This window comes from Lepisosteus platostomus, chromosome 20, assembly GCF_059453375.1.
Source record: "Lepisosteus platostomus isolate fLepPlt1 chromosome 20, fLepPlt1.hap1, whole genome shotgun sequence".
Taxonomy (NCBI): Eukaryota; Metazoa; Chordata; class Actinopteri; order Semionotiformes; family Lepisosteidae; genus Lepisosteus; species Lepisosteus platostomus.
In genome coordinates, this window is record NC_142630.1 from 14,799,775 (window position 1) to 14,823,614 (window position 23,840).

The 23,840-nt window shown below is 39.8% G+C and overlaps 1 protein-coding gene across 3 annotated transcripts; it reads right to left on the reverse strand.

The window, feature by feature from the left end:
• Positions 1 to 1,247: 1,247 nt before the first annotated feature.
• Positions 1,248 to 23,688, reverse strand: irx5a (iroquois homeobox 5a). Of its 3 annotated transcripts, none has more exons than XM_088613996.1 (6): positions 21,397 to 23,688; positions 19,714 to 20,119; positions 17,226 to 19,238; positions 4,575 to 4,700; positions 3,418 to 3,633; positions 1,248 to 1,824 (listed from the first exon to the last, which is right to left on the reverse strand). In XM_088613996.1, exons 1-3 carry the CDS (start codon positions 21,637 to 21,639, stop codon positions 18,529 to 18,531), a joined length of 1,359 nt encoding a protein of 452 aa, XP_088470122.1. In that variant the 5' UTR covers positions 21,640 to 23,688; the 3' UTR covers positions 1,248 to 1,824; positions 3,418 to 3,633; positions 4,575 to 4,700; positions 17,226 to 18,528. The 3 variants fall into 3 exon arrangements, with proteins under 3 accessions (XP_088470122.1, XP_088470120.1, XP_088470119.1); XM_088613994.1 differs by having other exon boundaries at positions 3,418 to 3,686; XM_088613993.1 differs by having other exon boundaries at positions 3,418 to 4,700.
• Between the last annotated feature and the right edge of the window lie 152 nt (positions 23,689 to 23,840).

Genomic DNA, 23,840 nt, shown 5'->3' on the forward strand with positions numbered 1-23,840 from the left:
TCTCTGGATTTAATACAGACCAGGGACCTCAATGCCTACTAGCAAGCTGAACTCAGGGAAGGAATTCCGAATTCAGACACAGGCAGTGTGTTTGAGCTACAAAACACAGCAGAATGGAGTCTCTGGTATTTTCTCCCCTTCAGAAAGGGATTCGCATTCCACGCCTGGCAGAGATTGTTCTACATTTAAGGAGGTACAGTAGTTACCTGAAAACCATCAAAGCTGTCAGACACCTCCGTGTACAAGAATGGTACATTAGAAGAGTAACCTAGAGTGCTCTTGCTCTTGACCCCAGCATAGTTCTCTCGACGAGAAGGAGGTACAGTACTTGAGCACAGCTATAATTTAAAGGAAGGAAAAATTTAAAGGAGCCATAAAAACAGCTTGTGGTTAAATTACTGATTATACGTACTCGTGGAATTTTTAATATGTGTTTTGAGGAGGCGTACCATACAGATGATTTAAAAGAAATTGTGACAGCTAGTGTTTGTTTAAATAACAGCCTTCTCAAGAGCAGCACTACCTCTAAAACTAACAGAAAACTTCATTTGTTCTTGTTTTGGCACCAGCGGCGTTCTGTTTGAGGCAGAGAATGACACAGTGAGAGAAGATGGTTTGATAATACTTACTAGAGTCACCAAACAAAACAAGTTCTCAGTTTATCTCTCAAGCCACGTCAGAATATTGTCTTTTGACTATTTAAATTGATCATAATTGCCATTATCTGTATCTGTATTACACTGTTTTTACTTGTTATAACTCTAACGTTACCTTACTGTGTGTATTTTTAGTCACACTATTGCATTAGTATTGTGCTGATCTGTGTTGTATTTATTCTACTAATGTACGTTGCTCTAAGAACATCTGCCAAGAAAATTAATAAAACTCGAATACAATTATTTTACAATACATTTTGGAATGTTTGAAGGAAGCATATCTTCGCTTTTTCATTGACAATATGCTCAAGCTGCATAGGATTGAAATCTGAATAGAGTCATTTTCAAGTCTGTCAAACTTCAACACTTGACAGAGGTGTAAAATGAGAAATTAAATTGTTTGCTACTGTATGTTTTTCTTCCATTCAAAATATTTGGTGTTAAAAGCGATGCATATGCTACACTGGTGCAAAATCCATATAAAAAGTATATGGAATAACATTGTAATTATCTGTAATAGCACATGTAATAACACATGCATGTATGTATATGCTGTGATAATTACATAATATTAATAAACACCAAGCACAGTTAACAGAAGATATATATTTATATAAACCTTTTCACAGTACAAAGATGACCATATAACAACCAAATAAAAATAGTAACAAAAAATGCTTTACATTACTTTTAAGCAGCCACACTTTGCACAAACACACCTCATTTCCTTTCAGCTATGAAGGCTGCTACAGCTGTGATCAGCTGTCTTCATAAGGAACCAAAGGCATTAAACATCATCATATTGACCAGTGCATGAGCACACTAATGCAATGCGGATTCCATGTATCCTCAGATGTGTCCTTATTGATTGCGAGGAAATACTTGCTAATAGGTCCCCTAACACCTGTATGTAACAGGTACGGTGATTGATCAGAGGAGACTCCAGTCTTCTGCAGCTGTGTAGATGAAGACCGCAGTGTGAGTTGTACTATATTGTCAGAGAAGGGCCAGAAAGTAAAGGGGAAAGATTGCGTTGAGACAGGATAACAGCAGGCTGGATACATTTCCCTGTTCTGGAAGCTCTCCATGTCCCCCCGGAGTGAGGGCAGGTACACGCTGTAGGGACCCAAGCTCTCAGGATAAAGGGGAGGAGACTTTCTTCCGACTCCTGAGACAAAACAAATGCACTTTTTAGTTCGCCTATAGATGCCCCGTTTGTCAGAAAAATGTAAAAGATTAAAACATTTAGTATCAGTCTCTAATCTCCGTCAGCACTAATAAATACTTATGTCATTATCAAGCAGAAGGATTAAAAGAGTATTAGAATGATTGCTGTAGGCTTTGTTTCCTACAGTCGCTCATACAAACCCAGCAGTACATTGAGACATACCAGGGCTTTTATGCAGTATGTCACTCATATCCCAGCAGAGTCTAAAATTGGAAAATAGTGCCTTTTACGTGTGAGAAGCCCAAGTATCTGCTGAGATGCAACAAGGGCTCACTGTATGGGCGCATCTTTTGTAACTTACATCATCTTGCCTCCAGACATTAGCTTTGAGTTAATTGAATATTAATTACTCTAGCAGCAAGATATATAAAATATGCCTGAAGCAGCATACTTTACAAGACCACACAAAAACTGTTTTTTTTTTCCGTGCCTAAGTTATGCGATGGGAGAACAACAACCAAAAAAAGCAGCTATATGTTAAAGGATGAAACAGAAGTGGGAGACAGCCTATGGCTCAACACTGGGGGGCTGAACAGACTCATTATCATGTCTAGAGCTTCTCAAGACACTTTGGTGCTTGTGAAACAATACTGCGAAACATTCTGTATGTATGTTTTTAGGTATTATGAGATGTACTGCATCTGTTTGCGTTCCCCATTGTCTACAGTCATATGATCAGTTATACCAACATGTATTTAACAGTGCTATTGACTTTTGTGGTGGTACGAGTAAAAATGTGCCCTGTGTTTCAGGGAGAACGTGTTCATATTCCATAATCCAATGCATGGATTAAGGCAACATTAAGACAAAATGAATAAAAACTTAATTCTGAATATTGATAACTTTTTATCTGACATAAAGAGCTTTGTGCTTATTTCCAACAGTAAGTAAAACACGAGTGTATATAAATCTGGTCTTAATCTGTACAGGTATATTTTTTTTATCCAAAACACCTCTGCCTCTAGTGCTATTTGTTTTCAAGAGATGATAGTCCAGTGTTTTCCATGTCTGAAAGGGCAGTGTTCTGAGCAAAGAGGAAAGAGTACAGAACATTTTGAAAAAGAGGCAAATAAAAAAAGAGGCAAGGGCAGGCTTTTGACAGATGTGTTTTTCTTCTAAATGAATGAGCTGACATATCAGAGCCCCACTCCAACAGAGTCCAGTCTGTAGGCACCACAGATCACCAGGTTCAAGCCCAGACTGTAGTTGTTTCTGCTAAGTGCAGGTGATAACAGGTCAGTGAGCCAGACCCATATTTCACCCATATGAAAATATAACCTAGGGGAGCCTATAGAAATGTTCTATTTGTCTATGGAAACTTATGACTATAGAAACAGTTTCTTTGTGGTAAAAAGAAACAATTGCACTTTTTTCATACTTCATGACCTTGCAGTGCTTCAATGATAGACCATCCAATCCACCCTTTTGCACAAAATGACGTTTCTAAATAACAGCAAAGGTATATATTTTTTTGTTCTGTTCTTCGTATGATTTGTTTTGTGCTTAAAAATACTGTTTTGTGAAGTGCCATACCGTAAAATGTTATTTTCTCCTGTCAAGGGCTTTGTGTCCGGGCTTGCTGTCTGCACATTTTATTGCTCTAAGCAGTTCTCTGTCGTGTACAATCCTGCGTTTTCCATGGCTGTGCTGTGTTTCGCTTCAGACTGGAATCGGGAGGTTTATTTATCTCACAGCTTCAAGCACTTCACCCAGCTTCGGTCTGAGAGGCCCTCTGGTAGATCGGTGCATCTGTGTTCAGCCAAAAAGTCTTTTCTCAGTGTCACAGCACTGGAGAGGAGCTCCTTCAAGGAAGGTCAAACATTTTACTATTCAATCAATGGGAAGCGACTTACAAATCATGTGTATTGATCATTGTAATCATTTAGTGGAATGTAGGGCAGGCACTAAAACCATATGCACTTAGTCTTAATAGCTCACATTAAAGCAATTATGCTCACAAACTATTACTGTCTAACAGTATGCATATTATGCTGCCTAATTCATCTTTTTAAGTTTTATCCCTGCAATTTTTTATCATAAATCAGATGTTTCATTTCTATTGGCTGTTTCTGGTGTAAGGCCTGTGGATTTGCTATATTTATATGCAAATCAAGCCATGCTTGGGCTGCAGGATCATGTGGTTTCATGGGTAAAAATAACGGGTGACATAATGCGCTTCTTATTTTATATGTATGTGTCAATACTTGTGATGTATTTACTAATGACAGTGCAACTGCTGAGGCGACCCTTCTAATGAACAAGCCGCATTTGTAAAAGCAGTCAACAGGTCAAGGACTTTTGGGGGGAAAGTTGTGCACCACCTATCAGGCATATGTGTGTAGGCATAGTGTAATATTTTTGTACCACTTACTGAGAAATAGCACTCACTTTCTGTGTTTGGAAAATATGGGGAAAAAAATGAGAAGCTGTTTCATATTTATAGAAATAGCTTAATATTTATAGCATGAGTTCTCTTAATGTCAGAAAAAAGGACGCCTAAATAGAAATATTATTTTCTTTGGTTATTGTTATGAGTGTATTTCAACATTCTGTCAGTCAGTTTCAACTATTTATAATAATAAAAGCAATTAACTCGCGTGTTGAATTTTGCCATCTCTATGGCTCCTATGCTCTTCTGCACCAGTGTTCCTCACATAAAAATGTGAATTCAACAGAATTCTGTCATCCACCTAGCCCTGTGTCATGTTATCTCCTGTCTTCTTGCCCCGCACAGGGATCTGCTGAGATTGAACATGAGGGCAGCGTCCCTACTGGTGGACAGTGTCCCCACTGTTTCGCCAAAGCGTCCTCTTGTTCTGCAATACAAATGACACTTAAGGTTAACCATTTCCAAGGTGATGTGGAGGGGGAGGTCGCCTGCACACCCTCAAGCCTGTTGTAGAAAGAACAATACAAATTCTGACTATCTTAATACATTAAAAAGTCTGAGCATGCATTGATTCTGGGGCACAGCTCAAACTCTCCTGGCAAAGCCTGATTCCCCCTGGTTACAGTGTAACAAAAGTGGTCTGTAGAATCTTGAAACTCTTGCCAGGAGTTGATGAGTTAATTTCTCCTTACCCCTTTACTAGGAAAGGTTAAATGTCCTTCTGTGCTGAGGTTTAATGGCCCAGTTTAGAGGAAATGCAATCTGCAGTTAAGCTTTGAGAAGACAGCTGCAGAAAAACACACCAATTTATTTGCAATTTTGTATGGGAATTAAAATAGATTGCCTTGCAAACCACTCACTTAGCAAAATAATTTTTAACATTATTTTGCAGTCTGATGATTTAATCTTTTGTTTTATAAATGCATTCTTTTTTTGCACCATAAAGATAAAACACGTTCATGAAAAATTCATTCAAGTAAATCTGCATATTTTGATTTGCATGTGCTGCAATCTCCATTTGGAGGAGAAAAATGAAAGTAATATTAGCGGAGGGATTCTTGAATCTAAATAACGTGGATTTTCAGAGAAAGTACTTCATCTCGGTTTTATCACAGGGAACGGGTTATCAGAGTCCACATATCCCTTCAGATCATTTCACTTTGTGCATGTCAGAAAGACCAGCTGCAGAGCGGAACAATTATTAAATGAATCTTTTAAAAACATTAATTTGGTACATTTGGCCAAGAACAACAACAACAAAAATTTAATAACAACGACAATAATGATTTGGATGTAGTAGATATCAGTCAAGGATAAATACCTAAATATGACTAATTACAGAAATAAGACTGAAATCACCCAGAGGAGTCCAACTGCCTCTATTGACAAAATCCTTTGAATTGTACAATACATAATGTGAAAGATTACAAAAAAGCTATACATTCAATAAGTGTATACTATTGTCTATTAAGTTTCCTTTTTATAACTGTTGCTGTAAAAACTGCATCTTTTTCTAGAAGTATTATGCACCTGTATTTTTTTTTAATATTTGAAATTGCTGCATGTTTTCTTTTATTGTATTTTTTATCGGTTGTTTTTGACATGAAAGCTTTGAACCCAATAACATTTAAAAAGTAATTAAAAAAATATATATAGATGCACTAACCTTCTAGTTGAACGCAGTACACTGGTGAATATTTTGTAATCATGCAAGTGATGCAGAACACGTAATGACTTAATTAAGCATAATTAAAGAAACAACAGAATGCATTCATCTGTAACCATCTATACAGTGACTTGCATTAATGTACAGCTATAGGGCTGTTGGAACTGGATCCAGACTCCCGAAACATTCACACTCACTCATCTCTCACACCGACGTGACTTTTAGGTTTTCAATTACAAAAAAAAAAAGGAAACTGTTTTCTTCAGCTTTCTCGGTTATGTTTTTACAAGTTGCTTTTGTTTTAAAAACAAATGTTTCTCATTATTATTATAATTTAGTACTTTGCCCGGTGACTGCTTCATTTCTCTCACTTCGATAGTCAAAAGCAGCTCCGAGACTGAAAACTGAGATGGCTTGTCCCCTCAGCAGGTTTTGCTCACATTTCTCATTTAACCTCTTATTAAACTGGCCTTTGTGCACCCACTGTGCTATCATTGCCTCACTTACATTCACATACTTACCAGGTCAGCCAGGTTAAAAGGGTGTGGGTGGTGAGGGGGTGGATCACACTGGAGTTGCTTTACACAGGCACATAACTACACGACATAACACCCCAAAAGAAGAAAGATATACTACAACTGTTTGATGAGCAGCAGGGCAATAAATTCATTAATCATCATTTTAAGCCTCATCAAACACTTTGCAAGCTCTTCCATGGGAGTTATACAAATTAGCCACTGAAAAGGCAGTAATTTTAGTTTAGCTAGGTAAGTGCTTTTTGATTGCCTTCTTGAACAATGCATCCCTTGACAAGCTAATAAATCAGGTCTTTCTAAACCGGGTGCACAGCAAGTGTGAACAATAAAGTCCACATAGTTTCAGCGCTGGTTTCAACCCAAACGGCCCACATGAATGGACCCAGATCAAAGCCTGGTCCGTTTATTGTGAAGTGGGGCTTTTTAAATCAAGAGCCACTCGTAGAAAATAGTTTTTTTTCCCCCTTTCCTTTTTTTATTAATTAACAAGGACACAATCGTGTGACAAAGGGGAACAACTGTATGAAACTGGAATTAGATCACATGATGCCCTTTGTGGCAAGGTCCTCCTGGGTACTGCTGTCTGGCTATCTGTAGGAGGAAGAAGCAGGACAGATATTTTAGCTCATGAGTGCTGGCATTCTGAAATATCTCCTGGCTGAAGCAGGAGGGCAGGTAAAAAGTGGGTGCATATATCCAGATGGTGCTATTGTCAGTGGCTGACAAATTACTTGTAAAACTGGAAATGGAGACTACATTTAATCTGAGGCCAATTGATTGTTCAACTGTTTCAGGTATTAACAGTGTAGGTTTTGATTTGTCCAGTGGTTTATAGCAAAGCAGTGGTTGGGGGATGGGAGGGGGGTGGAGTGAGCCGTCTTTATCTCTTTAAAACGCTGCTGTGATGGGATTATCTATTCCGTTTGGCTGTAAATCATCTCACTAATCAGAAAGCTTCAGCCAACAAGTACACATTGGCACACAGCCAGGGGCTTGGGTTTTGGAAGGCCTTCAGCAACAAAAGCATGTTTGTATCAATAACCGTCTGTTAATATCTCATGCATATGGATGTCCAACACAAAAATGCACAAGTAAAGACAATCATAAAATGAAGTTTTTTTTTCTCCCACTCCTTGCTTCCCTTCCACTGAATGTCTTGATAAACCTAATGCAGGAAACAAATTAAAGAAATGTTCGCTAGACAGCCACTGTGGTGTAGACACAAAAATGAAGTCCTGACCAGTGAGTCGGTCCCTAGCTGTGCTCCTGTTGACAGATTGAAACCTGTTTCCTCTGAATGTCCTTACAAACCGCCGCATTTCAAAACAAACCAGAATTAATAGCTTCTAATAACTGTGGCGTGGTTAGAACTCACCTCTGCTCCTGCTTTCCCTGCCAGTTTCCTTTCCTTCTTTCTATCACTCTCCTCCTGTCCTTCCCTCTCTCTGAACAAGCCCAGACCCAAAGTCTTTTTTTTAACTACAGCATGTCTCCTCTCTTCTTCATTAACTTTCCCTCTACACATCATTGCACGCCTCTGAAAATAACTTGGCAAACTGGGAAGCATTTATCTCTTTTATCTTGGGAGCTGATCCAATTAAATAAGTGCACATTTACATCTGCATCCATCAGGAACGAGCACAGAGAAACTGTGGTTAGCTATAAGCAAATAAAAAGCCAATCTCCTTGCAAAGAGGTGTCTGAACAAAATATGATAGATTAAATGGCAATAATAGGAACTTTTTATCTCTGATCTGAACACCCTGCAGAGTGGTTGTGGGGCAAAGCATTTAAGTAATAATCTGAAACAGGTGTTGAAAACACAGACAGTGGGATTTACAAGACGTCACAGAAAAATAAACAAAGTTAACTCATTAGCTTTTTCCTGGGCTTTCAGAAAAGCAAAAACGTTAATCAATCTAGATCAAAACAATCTAATGGCATGATGATAAAGACTTCTGTTAAGCAGTTTTGTGTGCATCTGGTTTAAAAGAGGTTCTTTCTGCTTTGCAAACTATACGGCTTACTGTTTCAAATCACCCTCAAAGTTTAATTAACTGTATATGCTGTATATTAAAACAAAAGTATATCCCCAGCCTACTTCCCCAACTATGGCAACATTATTATTATTAAAACATCTTCAAAGAGCAGGGAGAAAACAACAGATCTTGAGTTTTGTTGATCTTATTTAAAATGCAATAAAATATGTTCAAAAGTTACCATGCAATTTACACAAGAAACAAAAGCAAGTAGATACAAAAGCAAAATGGTGCAACAATCGGTAACACGTTGTATGTAGACGATGGCTCTGATATCTCCCACAGCAGCCTGGAAGGAGACTGTATTAAACATTTATACTGAGCTAAAACGTGCATTTACATATCATTATCAACAGCGAGGAATGCTTATTGCATGAGGCAGAGGGAGGAGTGAAATAACCCTATGGCCATTTTCCACTGGAGCCTGGAATTGCTTTACAGCCTCTGGTAACAGGAGAAGTGAGTTGGGTGGACTTGTTTTTGCACATTGGTCACTGTCTTCCAGAGTTTCACACAGTCCAGAAGCCCTGCAGGTGGAGAGGGAAGGGCTTCACTGGTGGTACTTGCTGACCCACTGTCCTTGACCTCCAGTTCCTAAAGAAGCCTCACACACTCTAAGCAGAAGATCACCAAAGAAACGAATGGCTCTGAGACTTTTTTTTTACCTTGAAATGATGTATGCATTTAGTCTGTGTGTGTGAGAGAGACAAAAGAACAGCAAGTAAAGATTTAAAATCTTTTTTTTAAGCACATTCCGGTAAAATGCAGAAAAACATGACAACACCACCGAACAGTCCTGAATAGTGGAAACTACCATGCAGAAGTGTAATGACATATGTAAGTGAAAAGTAAAGTTAGTCCTTTCAGAAGCCAATATTACATCTGTACTGTAAAACCAGAAATGGTATGCACAAATGAACTGGACTGAATTATTAGAAAAAGACCTAGATTAAATTAACCAATTAACTTAATAAATTGATTTAAAATGCTGTGAGGGTTGGGGAAGGGTGGAACAAACTGGCTGAGATTAGCTTCCTCATTGATAAGCCGAATAGTCTCTGGTTTGTGACCTTTCAGTTTCTTCGCAAAGATAATATACAGCACTTCCTTTAAATGTGGGGATTTTAAATTAAAGCTGTAGTCTGTCATATATATATAAATACGCAAGACGGAGGTGTATCCAGTACTTAATTTATTCTCAGTTTAATAATTTTACGTGCAGTTATTACTTCTTTTAATGCAGACACGTTTCGCAACAACGCGAGGTTCATTTCTGCAAGAATTTGTGCTACTAAGGAAGTCGGTTTTATTTCGATTTATTTATACAACGGTTGTCAAATAACTTGTTTACAAATAATTTAACATTGCCCCAAATGGGATTTCAGTAGACTGTTTAATAATTTTACATTTTGCCTGTTGTAATATTGCCAATTGCGGACATTTACTAGTCTGATTATCGCCTTCTTATTTACAACCGACGGTTTTCTTAACGGACGGTTACTGAATTTCAGATATTTTATGTTTTCAATAAATGACGCTATAACACACAAATATGCGAAAATACCAAATGAAGCATCGATGCCACCAGTCTCCTTAATTCTAATAGTAAACATTACACGAAAATGCAACTAAAATGTGTCGCTTCTCTTAGTGGTTGCTATTACGCCTTGAGCCCTCTTCAGGGTTTTACTAGACTTAATGTGGCCTGTATTTCTCACATTTTACAAAATCGACAATTAGTTCCTTACAGTTGACGTTTCCCGCTCTTCAAGAATCTCAGTGTTACCCCAGGGTGGTGTTTCTCGGATAACCAATGCGATGTAAAAACCGAATCGCACGTAAGGTGTCACAGCGACATTCACCGCGCAAAGCTTATCATTTGTTCGCGGTTCTTAAATCTTCTTATTAACTTAAGTATCGGGCTTTCATTTAAAACATCAAACAGCTGCAAATATCACATGTAATCTGTCCCCGGAGAACTGATAGAGTTGGAAAGAAACAACTGGATGTGCTTGTTAAACCTCTCTTCTGGGCCGGTCTTGCCTCGTTACTGTCCTTCCCCGCTATTCTGCTGGGGGTTAGAAAAGGGGGTTAAATATTTGGAGATCATCATCTGTCACTTTATCTAGGTCAGTTTACAGCGCGATCATAAATATTTGAAAAGGGGCTTTGCGACATCGGCGCTGAAAACAAGTCGCAAACGTGCAAGAACTCCGCACCGCGGAACTGAGGACCGAGCAGCGCGACGCTCCAGACCTGCGTCTCCTCACGCGAGTCGACTTTTAAGGCAGAAAACGGGCGATTTGTGAAGGTTTCTGCTTCAGCTGCGAGCCGCTAAACCACACAGACTTCCCCCTGTCTGCCTGCCGAAGCCAGAACAGGCGGGGAGAGAAACAGCTGGGCTGAATTTTTAGCACCCATAATTAATTAACAGCCTCATTCCTGGGATTTGATGATTAAATAAAGCAGAGGCCGTTCTCCCAATGTGAATTCAGTGAAAGTCTACCCCACTTCAGTTCTTTCGGTCATATGATGGGTGGGTAGAAGATTAGAGACTACTGCGAGAGGGAAAATAGCACGATATTGCGTTTGAGACGCACACAAAAGGAACATTCTCAACTGCCACTACTTGGTCAGTAAGGGCTCGTCTTTCTTCCCATTCATAGCACTGTGCCAGTTTTTTTTTTGAGGAATCAGTGGGAGCTTAAGGAACTAACATATTGTTCACTTGAAAAAACAGCCGGTTGTGTTTCTGGCAACACTTGCACTGGTACAACTCGCAGATGTCCTCGGTAATAATCTAAGCAGGTCAAAAGAAAGGGGGTATCCTTTTACACGTTGGGGCCTGAATGCGATTCTGCTCGGCCGGGGCCTGATCGGCCGCGTACGGCCATGCACTGCCCAGATCTGTCGTCTTGGTTTGTGCGTGTAAACGTAAGACTTGAGGGACCTCTGTTGACGCGTCTGCATTTTAACAATAATTGACAATGTAGCACTGTGTTTGTCAACAGGTTTGTCAACGACATTGGAAGGACCCAGTGTTCGCTACCGGTTAATGGAACCTTCGTATAAGGTGTCTCGCTCTCCCCCATTAGCCTGTACAGCAGGTAAAAGTAGAATTTCGCATGTGGAACACTGGGTTAGAATTCGGGACTTTTCAGACAAACATTCTACTTTAATTTCCTTTTAAACCACTGTTTCTCCTTCCTAAGTAAATTAAGACTTTAAGGTCTTTTCTCACCCCCTTTTCCGCGAACCCAGGCGCAGCTAATGTGGCTTGACGGTAATTGTTATGCAAATTAAATAAACGTGACTACACAATTAATATTTAAGAAACGCGAGGAGAAACGCGGTGACTGTTTACTGTACAGTGCGAGGTGTCGTCTGCAAATGACGTGACTCTGGAACTAATCGGGATCACCCGTGCTATCATTTACCCTGTTGATACGAAATAGTATTTTTAATTTCACATAATTCGCGATTTTTACAACGGGATAACAGCAGCTGTTCGGAAAGATGCAGAGACACGTTTAACACAAGCTTATATAATTACACACATAAGCCACAGCCTCGCAAATAAATCACCTCAATGAAAAATGAAGCCAGGAGGAATTAGCGAAAGACGCCAAGGATAGGTGTGATCGGCGCTGGAGCAAAATTGGAAAACTACTTCCCAAACAGAAGTGTGGAAAACTATAACTTGTGCATCCCCGTTCCTTTACAGCACGGAACTGCAGATTTCGCCGGCTGTCCTCCAGAAGTATCCCGCGGGCTCACTGCATTGCTGTTATTCGTCCTAAGAAAAGTATTAATGCTATGCTGACAATCCAAAAGCAGTAATATTAACCAATATTCACCTACACAGCACTTACGAGCTATTGAACAACATTGAACAACAGCTATTGAACATTTAACTACACTTAAAAAAGTTTATTTGATACCTTTGGGCACAACACTATCAACTAGACCGTTGCTTTGGTTGTCAGTGCCTTCGAAAGTGTGAACGAATTCGCAGTTTTAAAATGCCCACGTCACGATTAAATTGTCTGTGGTTCTACAACTATTTTAAAACTTTTACAGCCAGCAAAGAGAACAATTCGCTACAGCATTATACTGCAAATGTGTTGCAAAGAGGAAAAAGAGACATTCGGCGAATAAAAGGCGTCAGTTATTTTACACAGAGCAGAGTTCTGCTTTCTTTTTGTAAAAAAAAGAATAAACGAATTTGGCAGGATTCGCACCGTAAGACGTCCTGCTCGCTGCAGAGAACGAACACGTAACTAAAATGTAGAGTTTACTTTCATACCTCCGTACCAAAAAAAAAACCTATTCGTTGCCTTTTTCTTGATTGAGAGAAACAAATCTCGATTTATGCATTTGAAAAGAAAGAATAAAAATAAATGAACTAAAAGGCAAAAACCAAATGCCTGCAGATCATACCAGTAATTCTCTTTTTTGATCGGTTAACAGTGGAAACACTACTTTATCAAGTAGACGTTGGAAAGTGATCATACGCCGGAAGCTCTGTCTTCAATCGCATCATGACCTAAACGCGTCTCAGGCAAGAGCCACTGTGCCTGTACAGGCGGTGGGGGGAAACTTGCACTGTGTCCCACACTTGCAGGCCCTGCAGTGCACCTTTCCGAACTTCAGCTGCCCCCTCGAACATTAACCGGCTTGTGGAGGATACGGGCGCTGCGCTACGCGTTCAGCTGCCGCACTTGCGAAGCGCGGTCCACCGGCGCTTTCCTTCATTCCCAGCGCCTTGGAAAGCTGGTCCCCGTGTTTCTCTTTGATGGAAGCTTCGCCAGCTCCAGGCGAGCAGGTTCTGTTGCCCAATTTGTTTTCCACCAGTTTTGCCCAGTTTTCCGTCCAGTTTGATATGTGTAACGAGCACACGTCTTCCAGTGAAAAAATAGTCTCTCACACCTTATATTTATTATATTATATATTTTTGAAACATTTTTTTAAAGTTTACTTTTGTACATCTACACCGGAATTTAGAACTTTTTGCCAGCTGTCAATCATTTTCACGTTTCAAGTGTCTTTTTTTAATAGTATTTTACTCAATGTCGCCACTGCAATAACGAAAAAGATAATTTAATTCACGGTTTTATCTTATATTTTAATAAAGAACTTCACAATTTCTTTGGGAAAAGAAATACCGAGCGTTTTAAACATCTCACAAACTAGGATACTCGTTTGTCGTAATTAACACCGAGCTGGTTTAGCAGTTACGATGCGCCGTTCAGTTTGTTATATAAGGAGTTCACTTGCACGAAAAGGCTGTAGAGAAACAATACAGGTGTAAAACGACGTTGTTGTTGTTGTTGTTGTTTGTATCACCAATAAAACGTTTCAAGTGTGCGACATCAATTGGAATTGAAAACCGCCGGGCGATTTTAAATGGAATGAAGGCATCGTCCCTACCTTGACTGAAGCATCAAGTTGTCTTTAAAAGAAGTCGGACTTAAACTGGGGGGCTGTAAGAATTCTGCTCCAGCCTATCATAAATTGAAGAGCGCCACAGTTAAAATGCAAACGAGGCATTAATTACAAAAGGGTTTACTGGGTTAGTTTGGTGAACAGAGCGCTCGACGAGAATTAAAAGAAAAAGAACGATGAAAAACAGGCTCACTGAAGCAAAAGTTTCCGACATCACCAAAACACAAAAAACTGTGAATTAGAAATCATTTGTTGTCAAGTATCATTAGTATGATTATTAATAATAAGAACAACACGTATCATTGTTTGACATCAGTTTAAAATTATTGGTAATCAAAAATAAGGAAACCGTTTTATTTCGGAAATATGTCTGCACGCCATGATACAGCGTTGTGGTGTAACAAAAACTATCTCAATTACTTTCATCCCTTTAGCTTTGTCCTTTTTTTTCCCACACGTGGGAACTGTTTCGCTCTCACATTGTGTGTCCATGCGCAGCTTCCCGACAATGGCCTTGCTAGCCAGCTCATTCAACTGGAAAGGAGGCAGGAAAAAAAAAAACTTGGGCAAAGTTTCATCGGATCCCTGCATATTTCCCCCACTACTCCGGTATTCATTATTCACCAAGAAGAGAGCCGAGTGTGTCTCCGGTACCGTGGAAGCTGGCAAGACAATGTTTTGGTGGAGACTGCACTGAATTCTAAACACGCTTCATTAAGATGGCTTCTTAAGTGGTTAATTAGCATTGAGTCCCTTACTTGCCCCCCCTAAAAAACAAAGATTAAAACTGTTTCTTTTGCTCGGTCAGATCGCACAAATACTGCAAAAAAAAAAAAAACACAGCAGAGGTCCACAAGCAGAGTTATGTACGAAGTCGCTGAAAATAATTCAGGCTTGCTCTGCTCGTATGAAACTAACGTGTAGCCGGCTCTTAAACTGCCATCTAAAATAATAATAAAGCAGTCGGGTGAGACACAGAAATTCTGAGCAGGAAACTGTAGAATTACCTGTGATGTTTTTATCGTGACATTGGGGCAGCGCGTTTTTGGTGCTGCCTGTTAACACGGCGTATGTGCAGTATATTATTCAATCAAGGTGTGGCACACAGATTCGAAACTTAACATCATCTTCAAACACGAAAACGCTTTAGAAAAACACATCCAGTTCTTGGCTTATTTTAACCTAACCGATCGTTTAAAATGCTAGTAGAATCAGCAATATGTGTGCACCTCAAGAAAACAAAAAAACTCAGACGTGCAGACTTAAATAGATTGCCATCAAGGAAGAAGACATGTAATTGTGTTCTGCTCCCGTGAAACAAATGCAGGATGTTAAATGACCAATTTCAGTTGAATCATGTTCTAACCATGACATAATTTGAATGGACTATAGTGACGTTGGTGCCTTTTCGAAAATGCTGAGTCCTAACTTTTTGTGCATTCAGATTAGAAGTGTATATTTAGCTTGTGTAATGTGAAAGTAGTGATACATCTGAACTAAAAGTAAATCGCCAAATAAACGGCGAGGCTCCGAGTTCGGCAGTATTTTGTGACAGTTTGACAAGTCTCCAATGCACAAACGAAAACCGCAACGATTTCGTGGAAAAATAAGACGTCTGGACAATGATGGGTTATAACACATACCCCGTCACTAAAATGAAAGGAAACGTGCCGGCCTCCATCCTCGTTGTGTGTAAAAGTCTAATAGAAGATTATACTCTGCAGAGAGATTGGTCCGTCTGCCCCAGCGCCAGTTAGTGTAATAAATAACTACAGTGACACAATTAAAGTATAGCAAAGGTCTGAACGTTATACCCCAGTAAATAAAGAAATGTGTGTATAACAGTGCTCAGGGAGGGAAAAAAAAGCGTGTGATTAAATGACAGTTTATTTCACGCAAAACGACCATTTTCTTCGTCTCTTCAATTCCTGGAGGGCCGAGGAAAGAAGAAACATAATTATGCTATTTAGCTTGTTGATGCGCAGTAATCACAGCTCCAGCATATTCTAGCAGATTAAAAATAGAAACCCCACATCTTTGTGACTGAAAATAGAGGACATTAGAGCGGAGAATTATATAAAGCCCCTGGGAGGTTTCTGTCGGAGTGCAGAGAGTAAACTATGGAGATTGATGATAGAACCTTTTATGGGGAGAAATTCCCCTTCAGACACGCGGTAATCAAGACACTGACTGGGCCATTGAGTCAACTTATCTCCCAGAGTGACTTTATTTTCTACACTTGCTCTTGAGCTATGCTGTTCCTGTTTTTGCGGTCATCATTATTATACAACTATTTTTAAAATTATATATCATATAAATGTAATGATAGTACATTAGTGCTTCCTCCTACGCACAATTTGTAATCAGATTTATATACATGCTTTGCTTCCATAAGGTATTCTATACAATATAATTCTATATAAGGTATTTTGCGTTACTGTTACAATGCAATTCTGTATAATAATGATGATAAAAGCACAATAATATTGTCCATTACTTTGTAAATGAATTTAACGATTTTACCTCGACACTTTCTGATTGTTTAATATAACTGCATTTAAGAACTGTACATTTATCGTTTAAGGGCGTTATAATTATAGGTTTATTATAGGAATTCATAATATAGCGTAATATTTTAATTTTACGTATATTAAGGATGCATTATAATTTTAATTTTTAAATTGTCATTCCATCGTATCAGTTTAAAATACAAACCATTTACATTACATGTTACTTTTACAGTATGTTAAATGTATCGAGAACCTTACAGCTTTTCTCGGTGTTGTTTATGAGTTTTAATTACCGTGTTGGGTCAAAAATATTAAATTGAAGACTGAATTACATTCCGTATCCAGTCGGGATTGATACACTTTTAATTTTAATTACGCCATTACAATCTAAAGGCGTCTAACCCATTCTCATCATGTGCAAAATTCCACCTACACACATTATTGCGCGTTATGAGTCCGCAAAGGAGCTTCCTTAAAGACAACACGGATGAAAATCATCAATGCTTGCATGGTCAAAGAGAATAAAAAAACAAGAATGGTATTGTTATACATTTAAGGGATCGTGGTGGCTTCGTAAATTATTGTTTTTTCATGTAGATGTCTTAAACTGGGACGAGACCCTAAGGCCTAGAGGCGACTTGCGGATCGGCATGACTGTGGGTCAATTTGTGTTTGTATAGGCCACTCAAACAAGAATCGTTTTCCACGTCGGATTAACAATACAGCCCTGAAATTAAGAGCAAGTCTGACACCTACCTGCCAAAGTTGGAAAAGTTGGAGTACAGCGGTGGAGATCTGGCTGTAAATCTTAAACCCTATGGCATCAATACACTGGCCCAAACCTCAAAGTCTTAACTCTGCCATTAACCGGATGAAACGCATGTTAAGGAGGTTTAAAATTCAATAAAACTAATCACAACGCTCACAGCAATAACGAACTAATAATAATAATAATAGCTATTGCGTTGAGAAATCTCCGTGTGTCTGTGCTGTGAAGTGCTACGTCTCACTGTTTTAATGCCTTTACCGCGCTTTGGAAATAGTAATGAGGGCTAAATTTGGCATAAAATCGAACTCATTAGCAAAGTTCGCCACCTGATTGCTTTGCATAAAACACGACACGGATTGGGTGTAATTAGGTTAAATGATTACTCTGCAGTTTTGCTGCTATTATTATATCAATTTTCACCTGCCGAAATATTTTCCAAACTCATCCACCTTTCTTTACGTGTAACCTCTCTTACTTTCCCTGTAACAATTATCTTAAACCGTCTCACTGCTGACGAGTTTAATTGTATCGTGCCTTGTAATATTTCGGTAAAGACTACATTATTTGTTATGTACACATAAAAAAGACCTCTTATTATTTCAAATCGGAAGGTTCCAAATTTATATATTCAGATTATATATTCCTAGTAAGTGTATAAAATTTACTCTTTTTAAATATATATTTTCAAAAGGTATAAATATATAAACAGATTTTAAAGGAGTGATTTAGCTATTTATCTAACAAAATAGATAGTGAGATAGGTTTTCTTAAACGTCTCTTTAATTTTTTACATTTTACAAAGGCGACGGTAAACTGTCCGATAAATATAATTCTTTCTCTTTTTTTTAAGAAAGAAATATGAGAAAATCAGTACACACTTATGGGAATCAAGGATCAAAAAATAGATAAATTATTCTTATTTTTATAACTATGAAGAATTTTGGACACAAGTACTGATTATATTTATATCCCCAAAAACAACATTAATGGCTGTACAAGTTTTTTTTTCATAATTTACTTCAAAGATAGTGTATTGTCCATTTTAAATACAAAAATGCTACATTAAATATACATATTAGTTTTAATACAAATAGTCTCAGGCGTCTGCAGCGATTAAGACAATTCTTGGATGTTACATCTTTTGGATTAACCATATATCCAGAAACTAAAATTTCCTCACTGAAATATTTTTCTTTCTGTTTTCTCTCTCGACGTATTTCAGATCATTGTTATTTTTTTGCCAACAACGATAATAAATAATTGTCCAAGTATTCGGAGAAGAAGCCGATATTAAATGTTTGACATACCTTTCTTTAGTTCATAAGGGGAGTCTTTACAAAGATCTACTTGTGTGTGGACTCTTACTTTGCTCTCTTTAACCAAAGCCTCTGCTCTATTTAAAACAGTCTGATTTAATCCATTGAAGTGTGCCGTGGACCCAGTGGTGGAGCCGTGGTTGCTGTGGAGATGCCCAAAAGTACCATAGTTCGTGTAACCTGCATAGAAGGGAGACGCGTAGTAGATGGGCCGAGACAATACTGTGCTGTTCGGAAAAGTGCACTGAGACGGAGACCGAGACGGAGAAGACGGGGTGCCCGCGATCACTGAGCTCTGAGCCGGTCCTGCTGGCTGTGGGACGTCGGTACTTCCCTTAGACCTGTCCGAAGAAGTGGCAATCTCAGCGAGAGACCAGAGTTTGGGTTTGGGCGCCACGGGGGGCGAGTGGATCACAGACGTGACGACGCTGTTGCTGTGGACAGAGTTCCCCGTGCTGGAAGCGTGCACCATTTCAGCCGGCTTGTCGTGGGCAATAATCTCGGTTCCTCGAGGCACGGCGGAAGGGGTAGAGGTGGTGGGTCTGGGCGACTCGGGGAGGATTTCTGTCCTGTCTTCATGATCTTTTAATTCCGAGTCAGTCAAAATGGGATCTATTTCTTTTCCAGGACCCTCGTCTTTAAATCTGTCGCAAGTAATTTCCCCGGGGTTAGGTTTGTGTTCACCTGTAGAGAAATACAAACAGCCGGTTATTGCGGGCTTACTATCTTTTAAAGGCAGTTCACACACACGTGTTTCAGACTTAATGATTGTCATCACGACCCTACCTGTTTATTCTTTAAACACGCAACATTTCAAGCTACAAAAATATCAGTAATATGTTGGTAGCATTATTGACAAGATTCGTTTTTCAAATTCCAATTAAGACTGGGACGGAGTTAAAGAGATATGTGTGGTAGAGTTATGTGTTTTTGCCTGTTTTGCGGCGTTTCTTCGCTTTAGGATAAATTAATTACTTTTAAAAGATATAGATTGACAGTAGTTCTCAACCCACAACCGGGCAAATGAAGCGAGGACAAGCTGATTATTATTTAAAAGCAATTGTTGCATTATAAATAATATACCACCATTAACCAGCAATCAATTTTGCTCCCTGAGTGGAAACGACTGAAATGAAAAATTCATTAATTTTCTACCGACCTGACTCGGTGTCTGTCGAGTCTCCCTTCTCCGTGGGTTTGTGCGGCTCCTCGTCATCATTTTTCTCAAGATCGATATTCTCTTCTTCTTCCTCGTCCTCGCTCCGGTTCCGTGGGGTCCAGGTCATCTTGTTCTCCTTCTTTAGCCGTCTCCTGGCGTTGGCGAACCAGGTGGACACTTGCGTGAGGGTCATTTTGGTGATGATGGCCAGCATGATTTTCTCCCCCTTGGTGGGGTACGGGTTTTTCCTGTGCTCGTTGAGCCAGGCCTTCAGTGTGGCTGTAGCATCCCTGGTGGCATTTTTCCGATATGCTGGGTCTCCATAAGGGTATGAACCTAGCGGAGCCGCGTACGGGTGGTACCCTATAGAGCCGGCCATCCCTGGGGTGTGATCATACGGAGATCCCTGAAAGAAACCGCATAGATTATAGGACATTAAATACCCACCACACTTGTGGCACCGATGGACAATGTGAATAAGCCTTCCAAAATGAAGGGGATTAAATAAGCAGTATCATATATGTAGGCCTTGTTTGTTTGTACATATATACTACATATATTAATGTACGAATTCAGGCGAATCGCTAGTGTAATGTGGTAGTATAATGTTTCAATTTTTTTCAACATTTATTTTACCTACCCCCCCCCACCAAGTCGGTATTTAACACGCGGAGCGGAAACTTAATACACCGTTACAATGTTGAATTAACATTTCGGGTATGTTCGGATTTGCAAAATATCCCGCAGCGCACTAAAATGTTACTGCCATCCATTCAAGCCAATTACGCGCCCTTAAAAAAGAAGGAGACGGAAGGCAGAAAAATAAAGAGATAAAGGTAATAAATGGTGCCAATGCTTTCGGGACGCATCAGGGAGAACACATAAAATCGTTCAGAACTCCTTTATTTCCTAATATGTTTTAATGATTTCACACAAAGCGGCCGACACTTTGGGCATTCAAGCCAGCCGCCGGTCGTGATCATTTATTTAATCTAAAAGACGACGGAATAAATTACGTCGAAGACAAAAAAAAAAACCACACACAAAAAAAAAACAAACAAAAACAAAAACAATCAAGGGAAGACAGAAAAAAAGTTGTTGTAAGAGAAAGAAAAACAGAATAAAAATAAGAACCAGGTTACTCCCAAGCGCGGTGGACTGGGACGGGAAAATCAAAACAACTCACTGGAACGTTTTGCGTTCGCAAGCCCATAAATAAAGCCATTGTAATAATAATAATGTTTAGGTCGTTCTGACACAATATTGTTATCTTTTCCCACGAAAATCAACCAACAGGCAATTCACGCACAGCCAGATTTGGGGAACTAACACATTTTCCGTTCTTGCGCATTTGTTTTTACAACTAATCATGGGAATAGCCTAATAATTTTTTTTAGAACTGATTACACATCCACATACATAAGTATACATATGGCCTGCTTAAACATAGTCAGATTGTGCCTATAGAGTTATCTTTCCTCGGGGCAGGAGGTTTGATGCGAAACAGAAAGAACAACACTGAACAGAAAGTGTCCTTAAGAAATACCCTGGAGTTGTAGCTCTTCAGCACCGCGACACCCGGCTAACAGATCGAGCTATCGATTTCAAAGTTTTCGCAAAGGCCAGCTGTATCGACTCCTAAGCCTGCATGCGCGGCGCTGTATTGAACACAAGCGCACTCACCACGTACGAAGTGAATGTAGCCGCCGCCGCTGGGTCCGCACTGTACTGCAGATGAGAGTTGTAGCCCGGCGAGGGGCTGGTAAACGCTGTAGATCCTGCATACGGAGCAAAAGCGGAGCCCGAAGAAGATCTCCCAAGTTCTTCAGTCCTGGGTCCCGAAATCACACTTGTGCTGTACGCCGGGCACGAATACAGTGCCAAAGAGGCGGACGGCTGATACAAGTAGCCTTGTGGATACGCCATGGCTAACCACCAGAAAACAAGCCACTTATTTGCGTACTTTTTTCTTTGACTCAATCACGCTCTTTCTGATCAGAAATCATAGAGACTCGCGGCGGCAGACCCCCTGTTCGGTACGTGCTTATTGTATTTTCTTTCAAATTGATTTGGGGGGTATCTGTCAGCAGAAGCAGATCTGCGACTTAGGTGTTTACTTGCTCGCGGCTTGTTTTTTTTTGCGCTGTCTTTCTCCGTCCTCTCTCTCTCTCTCTCTTTCTATCATGCAGAAGAAGTTTTTTTGCCTTCAGTTTGGGGGGCTTTGCTTAGGAAAAATGTCCTGCCAAGATGCTAAGTTGGAAATTGAGGATTCTGACGCCTACTGCGCGTGTATCGCTCCTCCTCTCTGGGTGTTGTCAGTGAAGGAGCAGGCGAAGCTCCTGCCCTGCCTGATGAACGCGCTTCTCTCTCTCTCTCTCCCCAGCCTGTCACTCTGTGTGCCCCGCTGATCTTCCCCTCTTTCTCCACTAACAAGGCTCATTGCTGCTAGACTCAAGTGCGCCAGCTCCTGGTGGCAATCTCCTGCACGCAGTCCAACAGATCAACTTCAACTTTCTTCATTTGCTAAATACTCTAAGCCGTCACTTGTAGACTCGATTTTGTTTTTAGCGAGGGAGGTGGTGTCTGCCGCCGAGAGCTCGCCAATGTATCTGAGGAAAGGGGGGAGAAAAGCACTTCATATTCGGTTTTTTTCCCCCAGATTTTTTCTTCCCCCTTTCTTCCCCGTCTTAGTCATAAATTATTTTAATTTTGTCACCTTTTGAACCCTGCGCATTAATCTCGACGGAGCTGTGTGATCGCGGACTGCCGTGTGCAGGTCTGTAATCAAGGAAGACTCGAGGAGAAGGGGAATGCGGAGTCCGAACTTGGTTCAAAATTGTTTACACCGCCTCCGTTCTGACTCCGTTATTTGATCTCAAACGTTTCATTAGTCGTGTCATGGAAATAGGCGATTCCGACGGATTGATGTCGTTGTTCGATTCTGTTCGCGTGGTGCTGAATTTCCGCCTTTGCACACAGTGTTAATTAGCCTCGCTAGTCCGAGACGTAACACTTCTAAAGAAATACATAAAGCGATGTCGCTGTCTTTCGACCTGATTGATGGACGAAACAAACTCTTTTTTATTAACGTGCTTGACGATCTAAGTGTCATTAGCGCTGAAAAAAGATGATAAACAGCTAATGAGAATATAACAATTAACAGGTGCTGGGGTCTAGCTGCTTGTGGCGTGATCCAGGCGTGAACGACTCGAGCTCGCCTTCCTGAAAACTCATAAAATGGACGAAGCGAAAGCTGATTAATACCATATGAAGTACGGTAAATCCGCGGCGGTCAGAGGATGTAATCTCTTTTGATTCCAGCAGATATATTTCCCGACACCAACATATCCAGATTTATTTAATTCTCTTTCTGCTTTATCGGCTATGTTCCTAATCTGGTGCTTATCTCCCCTTTGGTCAACTAGCTTTTGTATGGAATCTATTATTATTATTATTATTATTATTATTATTATTATTATTCAAATATTATTCTACGTTTATTTTCCATATATTTTATTTTTTTTGAATTTGCATATTTTTTGAAAAACCTTGGTTGCAACCAGTAGGAATAAAGGATATATTTGTTAAGCAGTTCCCATTCAGTGATACATTTGGTAGAAAAACCTTTAGAACAATTGAAATGTCCACTATTTTCTAGGCACATAATAAAACACCAAAGACCTAATAATTATGAATGCAATTAAGCCGGTATTGCACAATAAACCGAATTTGAAGATGTTCTCTGTAGAGCACCATAATACGCGGTATAGTTGATATCTATCGCAGTTCTCCCCCGACAGCAGCTGTTGTGGAGCATCTCGGAGATCCCCTGTAAACCGAAAGGGATCGCTGTAGGCGCTGTTAACGAGCCCGACCGCTGCCTCTCTCCGCCGTCACGTGCTGCTGCGAGCTAAAACAGTCTGTGATTCCAGCGCGCGGTCCGCTGTTCAGCGCCGTGCAATTCCGGAGCAGGAATGACTTCACTGCGTTTGGACTGCAGTACCTAACAGTGACCAGGGTTCGCTTACCTGTCCTTCTTCTGCTACTATTAATCATTAACAAGAAATTATATTTAAGCTCCACTGCAAACAGTAATCTAATATATGTATACCAGCCAATATCGTCTT

Bases quoted from the DNA above. Each gene is read 5' to 3' on its own strand.
- irx5a (XM_088613996.1), bottom strand. From the start codon at position 21,639: ATGGCGTATCCACAAGGCTACTTGTATCAGCCGTCCGCCTCTTTGGCA. The intron at 20,120-21,396 runs GTGAGTGCGCTT...GGTTTCTTTCAG, and splicing joins CTACATTCACTTCGTACGTG to GGATCTCCGTATGATCACAC. The intron at 19,239-19,713 runs GTCGGTAGAAAA...ATTTCTCTACAG, and splicing joins CTCGACAGACACCGAGTCAG to GTGAACACAAACCTAACCCC.